We start from the raw sequence: 14403 nt of genomic DNA, 5'->3' as shown, positions 1-14403 counted from the left end.
TGACCCCTGCTTACGGCCCCCTCAACAAAGTTACTCAAACTCTCCCTTTGTGTTCACGAACACAAAAACATAGCACCCTACCTCACTAGCTGCCTCTCACCAGCGACTCATACCTTACATGGCCTACACAGCCGTTCCCCATAGAGATAATTTAACACCTCTGGACGTACTTGCATTTGTCTTGCCCCTTTCTCTCTCTGGTGTTCCCACAAGTGTGCCAGTATGTCGCAGACATTCCACAGACATCCAGCCCTGCCAGCTCACCAGGACCACCTGGACACTTAGCAGAGCACTGTAATGGACATCCTTCAGCTCCAAGCAGCCAACTACCTGCGATGGCAAAGAAAGGAACAGCGAGACTGCGACATAAGTGAACACCTGACCAGCATCATCCTCTCCTCGGCCCACACCCTCAAGGGCTGGTTCTTTCTCATCAACCAACTTCAGCAAGATCTTGGGCCTTAAGATTGCATCAGGAATCTATTTTCAGACAGACGAGACTTGCAAGTATCAAACTTAGTCTTATTAATTGATATATTAGGTATCAGTTGCACCTTTTTACCAAGGTGTGTTTGAACTAAGAATCTGATGTTTCCTCTCAGGTGTAGATCTGCTGAATATACAAATGGTTCCATACATTTCATTCCTTATATTTCTTTTCTGTACTGAGTTAAGCTTTAACCCTTTCCTATACTAACTGTATGCGTGTGTGTGTGTGTGTGTGTGTATGTGTATGTTAGACCAGTTTATGTGTTTATGTAGTATGTTAGACTAGTTTAAGTGTTTATGTAGTTAATAAAACCTTACTTGTATCACACTTGACGTGGTTCATTGTTTGCTTATAACTGGAGTCACTTAATCATGCAGATTTATGCTACAAGCTTTTGTAGAATTGTACAGTAAGAAAGTTGTTTCCCTTAACCAGGAAATTAACGTTCTTAGAATTGACAAGACAATTGACCCTGAGAGGTCAGCTAAATATCTACAGCGGATCTAAAATATGAATAATTAATTATAACTAGTTATGGTTAATTATTCATATTTCCTCATGAGCTGATTCGTTACACCGCTCAATCTAATGTTAACCTAGAGAAATGTGCGCTATTCAAGTGTCTGTGTGGAGTGTGAAAGCTGAACAGTAGCGCTCACTGCAGGACAGATGGAGGCGCCGGTGTGCTCACTTAAAATACTCCGTAATTTTTGGTCATACAGATAAGAGTAATACATCTTTCAAATCTTTAAAGACTCTACGTTTATTTGTGTGCTCTAACAATAAAAACAAAACGTGCTTTTGTAAAATAATGAAAGCAAACAGGATGCGTTTTTTTGCCGTCTCGGTCTGTGAACTTGAGCGTGAAACTCTGTGTATATCTTTGTCTTACAGACATTAAAAATATATCTATAGAGAGTGAAATGTCTACTTTCAAATGAACCAATTCAAATGGAAAACCATTATTCTCAGATTATGTAATCTGTATAAAATATGCATGCAGGTGCATCCACTAGGCTACTGTGGAGATGACGAGTCAGTGTCGCCGACTTCATCCAAAACAAAGAAAGCACTTGTTTATCAGTGAATTATTAAAATGTTAATGCAGTCTCCTTACTGTTTTTCCCTGATACATACTTAATCATAGCTTCTTGCGGTGCTATGTGGCAAGCTTTATGCGTGCGCTTGAGCGCTTATTATGCTTTGTAGGCAATTAAAGGCTCATTATAATGATTTTAATGGTTTATTAATAAACGTGCGATTAGTCAACTAATGCTTCAAATGAAAAATCCTTAGTCGAGGTCAGCCCTAGACTTTACACAACACTTTTACTGTTTTTGTTACTGCAAACAGGGAATTAATGAGAATTAAAGCATTTATTCACCAAATTCTGAACACATTATCAGTTGGAAATTCCATGGAAAGATTTTACCAGGATACAGATTGGTCTGTGACCAAAGGTTCTCTATATAATCATGTGCAATCAATTTACAGCCGTTGATATGTGATTGAGTCAGTGGATGCTATCAATTCAGTCATAAAGCTGGAAATGCAAGAACAGACGAAACCAAGCAATTGATAGGAGTGGTTTCATCCATCGTGTTCCTGTGTTTATGTCCAGAAACACCAACATAAACAATACAACTAAATGATATGGATTTGTAGGATCAATATCACTTAAGATAACAGCACAAGCAAAGATTAAAAAAAAAAAGGTCAACACTCGATCAAAAGTACAGTAAAATATAATATTGTAAAATATTATCATTTAAAATAGTAAAATGTGAAAAGATATTTCAATTTTTAAATATGTAATAAAATATAAAATATTTTAAAAGATTAAAAATCTAAATCAAATGCGATTTGCCAGCAAATTCTGAATTTTCTTCTGTCTGACATGATCCTTCAGAAATTATTCTAATATGTTGATTTGGTGCTCAAGAAATATTTCTTATTATTAACAATGTTGAGGACAGTATTAAGCGCTGCTTATTTTCATGGAATTCATGATACATTTTTTGATAAACAGAAATCTCTAAAGAGCAGCATTTATTTGAAATAGAATCTTTTGTGAGATTATAAAAAATAGTTTAATTTCTGACCAATTTAATGCACCCTTGCTGAATAGAAGTATTCATTTATTTAAAAAAATATTTGACTGACTTTCTCTCTCTCTCTCTCTCTATATATATATATATAGAGAGAGAGAGAGACACATTGAGTGGGACACATTGAGTTTGGCTGTTGGGTTTGCTATGTAGATGTGGTGCAGTATAATAAAAGCATTTTTCATAGCTGAGGGACATGAGCGCATTATTGCTTCTGGCATACTGCACTTGAGCAAATCAAATAAATCAAAGCAGCTAAACTGATGTAATCTTATAAAGGCCACTTTATTATAAGGTTCTGTCTGTGCCTGCAATTACATACTTCTTTCTTAACAACTAAGCCAGAGAATTCTAGGAAGCTTCCTTGTTCCTGGAATACCCATTCATCCTGATGTCAGCCTTGTTGTCATTTTATCATTACCACCACAATAAGCAAGATGTGTTTTCCAGGGTTATGATTCACCTGACCTGTTAGTATGCAAGACAGAGGATGCCTAGATAAACCGAGAGGCTGCTGGGGGATTAAGGCCAGCTGCGGGTCGTGTCTATTTAATGCAAAGCAATGGCTCTCTTTTCCTCCCTCCATCCTGTTATGTTCAGGGCCTGTGTAAGCATGCTGGAGTTAAACTTGGCAAGCAATCCGAAAATGTTACATAACATAGAAAACCACAGTGCAACCCAGAGACAGTCAGTGCAAAAAACCAACGGCAGAGTAACTGCGCTCTGGAAAGCAATAATGATGCAATACGACATGTAAATCATACATTAAAATCTTGACCATTTATACAGAAACATCACTGTTATCCAATATTAACTGTAGCAGTGAGACTGAAAACAACCTGAGAGCTTCGATCAATCCATCAGTTGCACTTAAAAATCAATGTTAGGATCTCATGGCGACTGGTACCGAAGCCACAAAAAGTTAACATAATTGGTCTTTTATCTAATATCTCACGTCAAGGCACCTCCATCTGGAGGAGTTGGCTTTCGCAGATAATCAATCACTCTTTAGGCTGACTTTTGCCAGGACACTGTCAAACCTCCTTGTCCAGGATCTGATTTATAACGCAGCATCAAACATGGTATAGTACGTTTCCTTGTCTTGTTGACTCAGACATTCTGTCCCAAAAGGAGTCTGTTCTTTTCCTCAAGGCTCTGAGCTCTGAGATCTATCATTGACACATACCTCCCCTTCCAGCTGGAGCAGTTCCAGGGTGGGCTCTCCACATATTTGTTTCTATAGTGTATCATTCTGGAGATTTTCACTTAAAAGTATGAAAGCAATGAAAGGGGGCTTGTCACAGGTGAATGAATGATTTTTAGGTTATACAGGGCCTATTACATTCTTTCTGGGGGTTTTTTTCGATCTGGGTCACGTCCTGTTGGCATTCCCCTTCTCTCACCCCTACTTTCCTGTCTACGCTCAACAGTGCTGTTATGGCCAAAACGAAGGCTAATAATGCTAATAAAAATGAATAAAGCTAATAAACATTAATAACTAAATTATATTAATAATTAAGGACACTAAGTTAAGTTATCCATTTTTTAATTTTTAATTTTTTAAGATTTTTTAAATCTTTTATTTTTAGTTATTAATCTTTCATTAATAATTAAATATAGCAAAAAAATTATAACTAATAAATACTGTTTTTGTTAACTGAAATAAAGCTGAAAAATATAAAAAAGAAAAAAAGAAAACACTTAATTAAAAAAAAGAAATGCTGCCTTGCCAACTAACTGAAATAAAACTGAATTATTAAAACTTAAAAATTAAAAATGAAACAAAAATTACAAGTACATAACACTATTAAAATTCAATTAAATTAAACTATTTAACTAAATGAAAACACTAATAAATAGTATAATAAGGTGTGTGTGTGTGTGTATAAATCACATAAAAAGATGGATGGATGAATGGATAGTATATATGCCCCCCTCAAAAAACAACATATATATACAAAATACATAAAATAAAAAAAATAAAGTTGTCAAGATCATGGATCAAGTTAAAATTAAATGTATAACGAATATTCTTGGGGAATAATTAATCAGCCACATTCCACAACTGTTTGATTACTCCAGTATTTATCTGCAAACCTAAGTCCAGTTATTTTCCATACTCAAAAATGTTTATCATTTTTAATTGCTAGAAACCTCAACAGTCAACTGCTTGAGCTCAGGATAAAGTAAATGTTGTGGTTTAGTGAGACCTCAGTTCAAATAGCAATAAATCCTGTGCAGGACTTCACAAACAGCAGGCTTAGCTATTAAAGTTGTTAAACCTCAACCACGGTTACCACACCTCAACATGACTTCATTCACATCAGCAATCATCTAACAAAACAAAAAAAATACAAAATACAAACGTGCAAGTACTGTACCTGAATGTATGGCCATATCCTTCCAGTGCAGAAGGCTATGGATACAATCACGGCCACTCTTTATTAATCCATTTCAAGACCGGACAACACAACAAGCTGTGAATGAAGCTGAATGATTGGCTGTTCTGCTGAGAGATCCAAGAATGGCAGGGTGTGTCTATGTGCCCCTCACCTTCCTCCACTCAGCGCCAGCGTGTGTGTGCACGTCCTACAGATGTGGGTGTGTTAGCACAAGTGTTTGTGTCTGTGTGAGCCAGTTTTTTTCCTTATTACTGCTTAAGTGCTGCTTTCAGGCTCCGCCTTCAGCTGTGTTGTTGAGCAACTCCTAGTTTTCCTGCTCCTTGAAGGCATTTTTTTCATTCCAGGAGAGAGGGGAGGAGAGATCAGGAACTTTGTGTCCTGATTTGAGGTCACTCGTTTACTATAGAAGTAAACGTGTGTGAGCTAAAAGCCAGAAACTGAAGCCATAACACATTCCAGATCACCTTTAGCCCTCTGTCATTCTCTGGACTGCCTGCTTTCTTATCGGCAGGATTTCTGCTCTGTACACAAAGTTATGCAATCAAGTGTTTAGGACGGCGGCTACCCAACACACATCCTTCCTCAGGTCTCTGTTCCCTCGTCCAAACTTCTTCACTTCAAACAGGTCTTAGAGATCACTTAAGCTGCACATTGCTCATTTTGACAACTGCTGCTTGAATTTCCAAGACTATAAATCATGTAATCATCATATAATAACAAAAAAGTTATTAGTTGATTCATTGTCTAGCTTTATGTGGCTTGCTAAAATATAAATTCTTGGCCAAAAATGAAATTTTTACACAAACTGTGCTAAAACTGACAAAAATACTAATTTTACCAGTAATTTAAAATAATTATAATAATAAAATCTGTATGAAACTTTTTTCTAGTTAAAATTAGTTATATCAATTCATAATTCTACTGCAATTCTGCATCCCATTTTCTATCTAAAGGCATTTTAAATTAAATTCTCAATATAACATTTTACAATGTTTTTTCTGAATGTTACTTTTTTGGAAATGCAAAGAAATGCAAATTTGTAGTCACGTTAGAATTTTGACCACAATTTCTCTATAGACAGCAAGTTTGTTGCACACAAACTACACTGTAAAAAACCAAGGCAACCAGCTTCAGGACATTTTTGAGTTCTCTCAACTTATTGTATTCAGTTTATACAACAAAAAGTTGAGAAAACTCAAAAATCTCCAAAGGCTGGTTGCCTTAAACTTTTAAAGGTACCATAAAATGCAAAAATCACTTTTATAAGGTGGTTGAACACAGTTGTGTGGCCGCAGTGTGTGAAAACAACCAGCTTATAATGGTAAAAATCCACCCACTCATTGTTTTATAATCCCAATAAATCAATTTCTCACTACTATGACGTCATACTCGAGAAAATCCCACCCATCTTTGCCCTATTAGCACAGACACAGCCCTGAGTGAGAAGCAGCAGTCCGCCATTACTGTTTTCTTGCTGTAGCTGCTGGAGATACAATGTCAGCGCCAAAGAGCCATTAACAAGTTTTGTGTATTGGGATGCACCAACGAACATAGGAGTCTCCATAGGCCTCAGAGGACACGGTGGTTAAATTTCATTTTCGAAGGAAATGTCCCGGAAAAAAACGGAAAAGTCCTATTTGTTTGTGCTAATCATTTTACGCCGGACTGCCTCATAAATGAGGGTCAGTTCAGTGCTGGAGTTGTGCAAAGATTGCTTCTGAAAGAGGGATCGATACCAACGCTTTATGCGCAAACGTCCAGACTCCAGACAAATCAAGCATCATGCGTCATATTTTGTTTTCCAAAAGAGCTTCTTGGCTCTCTGTAAGGCTAATGTTTCTAAAGTTACCATTGTCTCTGCCTGTTTTCACTGATGCTGCCGTCACGTGCTACCAGAATGATCGTAAATAGGAATGTAGTAGTTAAAAATTGCATTTGGAAGCAATGTGAAGTCAGTAATACGGTCACCACCAGTTAAACTGTAACACTGGTGGTATGCCGGAGCATGAGCTCTTGAAGCTTCGTCCTCTTCTGAAAAAGGAGGTGGGAGCACCAGCTCATTTGCATTTAAAGGGACAAACACAAAAACAGCGCATTTTGGCTCATACCCTTAAAGTGGCAAGTTCAACAAGCTACAAAAAAATTCTCTGTGGGGTATTTTGAGATAAAACTTCACATACACACTCTGGGGACATCAGAGAACAATTTAAAATATTGTATCGATGCATTCTATGGCACCTTTAAGTTTTCTACTTTAAGTTTTCTTATTACAGTGTAGTATGTGTGCATCAACTGTAAATGGGACTGCTTTACTGTCAATATATCAGCCATTTACCTTATATCTAATTAAACCTGCATCAAAGTCGAGCGGCAACCTCCCGCTCTCTCTCGTGAAGCCAATAAGGAAGTGACTTAAACTGTAATTCATCAAGCTGGCTGCAAAAGGGAGCCAATCCCATAGACTCCCCATGTTAAAATGCCCAACTTTACAGCAGAAAAAAACATGTTTACAGCCTGGTTCAAAAAATGATTTTGGTCTATATAGCTAATTTTGCCCTTTATGACAACTGTGAGGGGGGTGAATTTTTTAATAACTCATCCGTTTACATTATATTAAGCCTTAAAATTCTGCATAATTAAGGGTGTGGCCACTTGAGTGGCAGGTGGATTACCGCTACTGTCACCACCATCGAGCTAGGTGGGCGTGATTTCAGCAGCCAGCTCCCGCCTCTTTGCCCATTTTCGATTATCCGAGTGACGCGCTGCCAAGATGGCGACGGTTGGCTCCGCCTACTTTAGGCTTCAAAACGCTCGTCGGAAGTCTACGGGTTAGGTCATGGACACTACGTCCATGTTTTTATACAGTCTATGATCAAAGTAGGTAAAGTCATAATACAAAGCCATAAAAACAAAGATGCTTACTTCGGAACACACATGCACATTGGCTGGTTCAGCCTGAAATATAAGCTTTCTTTAATGCTATTTGAGCAACATTTATGGGACAGTTAATATCGAATTTCGTTAAATGTGAGATTTTAAGATTTCAGGATTTCCCCATTCCATCAGACAGGACTTGGGCTTGGATTCCTGAAATAGCTTTCCAGAGGCATTGCAAATATAGCTGCAGAGTGAAAAGACTTTCCTTGAAAGAGACTTTGCCTGCATCTTTTCAAATGCACGCTGCTTTTTCTTTTTCTTTTTAAGTTGATCTGCTAAATAGCAGTTTCTGTGGTTATTTTTGTCTGAAAAACAAAAAAAAACTGTGCATCCCTTTTTACTTGCTAATAATAAAATGCATGCAAACGCCAACAGTGTTTTCTAAACACCTTATAGCAATCACTTCTGTTTTGTGCAAGAGAAGAGAGAAGTCTTGCATTAACATGTCTGCTACTACCATCTAACCCTCAATGAAGTGCAGCTCGGGGGGCTGAAGACTGAAAAAAAGGAGTGGTGACTGCAGGCCATGAGTTTCTGGGGTGCTGTTACATGGGAGTTTAACTCTTTATTGGCATTCCTGCAGTTCTGGAAAAAAGCAACAACATCCCTCAACTCACCTGCCTACCACAGCAAACCTTACATAATAACATCCCACAGATTTTTCAGAATGAAAGTGTAACCCGTCTGGAGTGAAATCTCATCTTCCTGCTGGCTCTGTGTAATCTTCACTTCTTTAAATCATCCTTTCCTCAAAGCGTCCTGAAGTCAAACCGAGTGTCTGCTGTACATCAGAGAGCTGAACGGACATGCTTTAAAGAGTCCTTCTACATGTCACACAGAATTAACAAGCCATTTCACTTTCAATAATGAACACTTCCTTGACGCCCTACTCCCACAGGACCTGAATATTCATTCCTTTATGTAAAGAAAACTGTGCATTACATAACTTAATGAATCAGCGACCTGCACGATGCGTATGAATTTCTTTGTTCACGATTGCCACATTTAGCATACACACAATCATACATCAGCACTGCAAATGAAACGGATCACAAAAAACATCAAGGTTTTGGACACCCTCCATATTTTCAATGTAAATAGTTTCCAAAAAAATTAAAAATAACATGACTCTCTTTCCTTCCATTTCATGGCACCCAATGTCTCTCAATGGAAAGAGAGCAAAGACCAGCTGAAATAAAGGCAACTGCGTAAGACGTTCTCATTGTTTCCGGCTTTAACACTGTTGAGACATGTACGCTTCAACACATACAAAATTGTAACATTGCAACTGATCTAATTACTTCATTACTATGTGCTAAATCTAATTAGAAAATCATCCTATATACATCCACAGAACATATGTGACTGCACATCCTGTTTTTTTGAGAAACATTACAACTCCACACCACTAAATTCTAAAATCATTCTTCATCTAGTTACCTAGTGGCTAATGAAACGCAGTCCACCTCTACAAAGAAAAGAAGCAAAACTAGAGATGCACCGATGGCAATTTTCTAGGCCGATTCAGATTTAAGATTTTTTGTTAGTGTGATCTGCCGATACCGATTTTTGCCGATTCCGATTTTCTTTCTAAGAACTATAACTGACAGCTTATACAAACAAAAATCTACTTTTCTTCAACGCAAAGTTTTATTTTAATTTAAAAAACACAAGTAAAAAGTCAGTAATAAAATAAGAACAAATAAAAAAAATTGCAAACAACAGCACAAATAAATGCAGTAGAATAAAGAGAGCTATGAAACTAAGTTTTTATTCAGGTAAGAAATACTACAGAAATTAAAGTAATCAAATGTAAAATAACACATCCAGTGTTATTTTACATTTTATTAATTTCTGTAGTCTTCATTGTAAAAATTAAATACAGATTAATGCTTACCATTAAAGCTATAAAACGGATTCAGTCAAGAGCAGAAAGTGGTTTTCTTTGTCTTTTGTTCTTTGATTAACATGACAGACAGCAGCAGGAATATTGGACTGCGGTCCCTTTAAGAGGTTATCCACGGACCCAATGTACTGTTACACAACATGCATTCTCTTTCTCAACTATTTAACGTTCCAAAACTGACTGTGTTCAACTGGATACTCGCCAAGACGGGCATTTTGACATAATTCTGTATGTATTTGAATGTTTTAGTGTAGTTAGCCACTCATTTTGGTATTTGTGGCTCACAAGCTGTTTGAGACCCGAGTGCAGCTTGTGCGCTGACTGCGCTCCACTAATATAGATCTGTGGTGGTGCGTGTGCTTTTGGTGTAAGTGCGAAACCTGCGGGAATGACTAAAATAATGTGCAATACAAGCACTATTTAACCGTAGCGAATGAGACGTGTGTGAGAGAGAAGGGGTCGTCGGAGAGAAGAGAGCGAGAATGCGCTGTTGATTTGATTACATTTTTATTTTGAAGATTGTGATTAATTGAACATTTTAAATGAGACCTAATGAATATGGTAATAAATAAATACCATGTGTAAAATGTGTTCAAAATTGAGGTCAGTAAGAGTATATCATTTATTTTTTAAGTCTCTTATGCTCAACAAGTCTGCATTTATTTGTATAAAGTACAGTAAAAAAATGAATATTGTAAAATAGTAGTGCGGTCAAACGATTAATCGCGATTAATCGCATACAAAGGGTTTTGTTTGCATAATACATGTGTTCTCCGTGTATATTTATTATGTATATATAAATACACACATACAGTATATATTTTGAAAATGTATATGTCTATATTTATATTCATATAATTTATATTATAAATAATATATTTAATATATAAACATAAAATTTTTCTGAAATATATACATGCATGTGTGTGTATTTATATATACATAAATACACACAGCACACATACATATACTATGTAAACAAAAACTTTTATTTTGGATGCAATTAATCACGATTAATCGTTTTACAGCACTATTAAATTGGAAGTAGTTTTACAATTAAAAATAAATGTTTTATATTTTAACATTTTAAAATGTAATTTATTCCTGTGAAGAAAATGCTGAATTTTCAGCAGCCATTACTCCAGCTTTAAGTGTCACCTGATCCTTCAGAAATCATTCTAATATTCTGATTTGGCGCTGAAGAAAAATGTTTTGAAAATGTACATGTCTATATTTATATTCATATAATTTATATTATAAATAATATATTTAATATATAAACATAAAATTTTTCTGAAATATATACATGCATGTGTGTGTATTTATATATACATAAATACACACAGCACACATACATATACTATGTAAACAAAAACTTTTATTTTGGATGCAATTAATCACGATTAATCGTTTTACAGCACTATTAAATTGGAAGTAGTTTTACAATTAAAAATAAATGTTTTATATTTTAACATTTTAAAATGTAATTTATTCCTGTGAAGAAAATGCTGAATTTTCAGCAGCCATTACTCCAGCTTTAAGTGTCACCTGATCCTTCAGAAATCATTCTAATATTCTGATTTGGCGCTGAAGAAAAATGTCTTCTTATTATCAATGCTGAGAGCAGTTGTGCTGATTAATATTTTAGTGGAAACCATAATACTTTTGAATTCTTTGATAAATATAAAGTTCAAAAGAACAGCATTTATTTGAAATATCTTTACTGTCCCTTTTGATCAATCAAATGCATCTTTGCTGACTAAAAAAAAAACCTTTTGAATGATGGTCGTAAACTTTTATATATATGTACACCTTTTTATATATATATAACATGATATTGAATGGACAGATTGTGTGTCTGGATAACTTAACTTTCAAAGGGAGTTTCACTAATGGACTAGCACTAGTGTGCCATAACTCACCATTCTTGCGCTCTTTCAGGGGCAGTAAGCTTGGTACAGACTGCAGAGAGAGTTCCTGCAGCACACTGGTCACCGCCTCGCTCTGAGGACTGGGCACAAAGCCGCTCACCACGGCAGACACCATGCTGCCAGGGCTTAGCTCCTCCCCACGCTTGGCTTCCTGCGCTGCCAGGGTGACAGGTGGGTGAAGCAGTCAGACCTGTGACAGGTTAATTACAGAGACAAGGATGAATTAGAAACTGCAGAACACATATATAAAGGGCATCAGAGGCTTTGCTGAGGGTATATTTCTGACATCATGCATCTTTATATTTTGGAAGAGAACAAATAAAGACTTCACACCCTAAATAAATGACCTTTCTGAGTAAACTCATGTTTCATGCAGCACAGTCTGTGCTAAAACAAAAATTGTGCCTTGCATGTCCTATTAACCTATATTAAATCACTCGCTTACTTGAACCAGTGAAACCACTGTGGGTGTTACATGTTCTGTAAAGCACAAAAACTACAAGTTCAGACATGAAGTATTGTGCAACTCGCACTGGAACTCACACACAATCAATGTCTTCCAATATGACTGGAAGCAGCGATTTACACAAACATGTCAAATAACATCAGGTGGAGAACTCAAAGCCTCCAGCAGTACGTGATTTAGGATATTTTTTGGAAAACGCTTTGTCTGGTCTAATTTTCAACAGAACAAAGACCGATTGTATGGCTGTCTAATCTGCGAGTGAGAATAAGTCAGAGTTCTACACATCTGCAGCCCTGTGCATATTCATTTGTTAAATATTTTGGATAATTTGATCACGAAAACGGCAAACCATAGTATAACGCAATGCATAGTATTAATAAAACCTAAATATTTAATATCCAATTTCAGAAGAAGCTAATGAAAAATTCAGAAAAATGCAGTTCATTTTAGAACACTTACAGTACATGATTCATATGTACAACTTATATATTTTTTTATTAAAAGCTTAAGTAACCAGCACATTGTACAAAATATTTTCTTTTGTGTGTTCACAGCATTTTGTTTTAATTTTGGGGGGTACACACACACACAAACACACACACACACACACACACACTGTGGAGTAATTGAATTATCCACCCATCTGTCCACATCTCCATGTTGCTGATTTTGTCATTTAGCCTTCTTTTTATTTATTTGCTTTCATTGTCCTTTTCTTTCTTCATCCCAACAGTTGGGCAGAATGCATTAAGCAGGAAAAAGTCTGGCATAAGCCCTGGAAAGAATTTTAGGACAATCCCTGTAGCTGTAAAATCGCCACATGGAGCATTAGACGCAGTTTCCAACGAGACATTAAAAACAACTTAAAGTATCATCTGACTAGGAGCACAGTGATGGCAATGGTCATTCTGAGCATTAAAACTGTGGAGATGATGGCATTCACAAATGCACATTATGCAACTCTCCATTTGTGAGGTAATGTAGCACATCTATTGACATTAAAGGGACTGTCCACTCAAAAATTAAAATTCTGTCACCATTTACTAACCCATTTACCAAAGAAGATATTTTGAAGAATGCTGGTAACCAAACAGTTTTAGTTTTCTTTGACTCCTGTTGTATTTTTGTCTATATTGTATATTATGTAATTCACACGGAACCAGAACTATTCGGTTGCCAACATTCTTCAATATCTCTTCTTTTATGTGCCACAGAAGGAATGACATCTTACAGGTTTGGAACCACATGAGGGTGAGTAAATATGATAACAGAATTTTCATTTTTGGGTGAACTGATTTACTGGAAATAGATCAGCATATTAGAGGAGTGTTCCTGAATGCTGTTCTTAAAGAGCAACCAAATTAATGTCTAACTGTATGACTGAGTTGTTGTTTCGAGTAAGCGTTGTCCATCTTGTTACCTAATACATTCTTCATTATGATCTCATCAGCATCCAGAGTCTATCGATACGCCAATCCCACCCTCCCGTCCCAAGAGAAGAGAGGTGGGGTGGAAAGAAGAAATAATTTTCTTTTAAGCAGTTACCTAATATTTGACAAGCCTTTTGGGACTATTTAAAAGTTTTCCTATTGCTGTACGCCTAACCATTACAGCAGAGTTTCAAAACCCATGGCAAGTTGTGCTCTTTTCTTTAAGAAGTAGTATTAAATTACAGTACATTGTCTCCTGCCAGCTATGGGGGGGAAAAAACAGTAACACATGTTAATATTAAAACCTGGCTGGCTTATCACATGGCTCTCTAGAACTGTGGTTCCCAACCTTGGTCCTAGAGGCACCCCAACATGTCTCCTTAATCAAACACACCTGATTCAGGTCATCAGCTCATTAGTAGAGACTCCAAGACCTGAAATTGGTGCATCATAGAAAGGAGACATGCAAAATGTGCAGTGGTGGTGTGCCTCAAGGACCAGCGTTGGGAACCACTGCTCTAGAACACTTGATTCTGATCTAAGAGGTGAAATATTATTTTTGACGATGCAAAACTGTAAATTTCACAGTTACTCATGGAAACATACTGGTTCTGCTTTTGTATCACTCTATGCCTTCTCTCTTCTCATTCCAATGCAAATCAGAACAGCTAATTGGCAACACTGTGCAACTTAGCAGTTCAAATCAAATTATAGCAGCTCAGTTTTAATTTTA

At 36.5% G+C, this 14403-nt stretch overlaps 1 protein-coding gene across 2 annotated transcripts in view; it reads right to left on the bottom strand.

The window, feature by feature from the left end:
- The window catches only part of LOC107584087 (MKL/myocardin-like protein 1), a 45891-nt gene that overhangs the window by 28546 nt on the left and 2942 nt on the right, over positions 1–14403 (bottom strand). Inside the window, exon 3 of one of the 2 annotated variants that reach the window (XM_016270510.1) lies at positions 11766–11964. In XM_016270510.1, the coding sequence (XP_016125996.1) occupies positions 11766–11889 (124 nt within the window). In that variant the 5' untranslated portion in view covers positions 11890–11964. Of the gene's footprint in view, positions 1–4979; positions 5181–11765; positions 11965–14403 lie in introns of those variants that run through there. The other variant, XM_016270512.1, reaches the window with a different exon arrangement.

Source organism: Sinocyclocheilus grahami, unplaced genomic scaffold (assembly GCF_001515645.1).
Source record: "Sinocyclocheilus grahami isolate Dianchi unplaced genomic scaffold, SAMN03320097.WGS_v1.1 scaffold57.1, whole genome shotgun sequence".
Taxonomy (NCBI): domain Eukaryota; kingdom Metazoa; phylum Chordata; class Actinopteri; order Cypriniformes; family Cyprinidae; genus Sinocyclocheilus; species Sinocyclocheilus grahami.
This window is presented reverse-complemented; position numbering and strand designations above follow the sequence as displayed.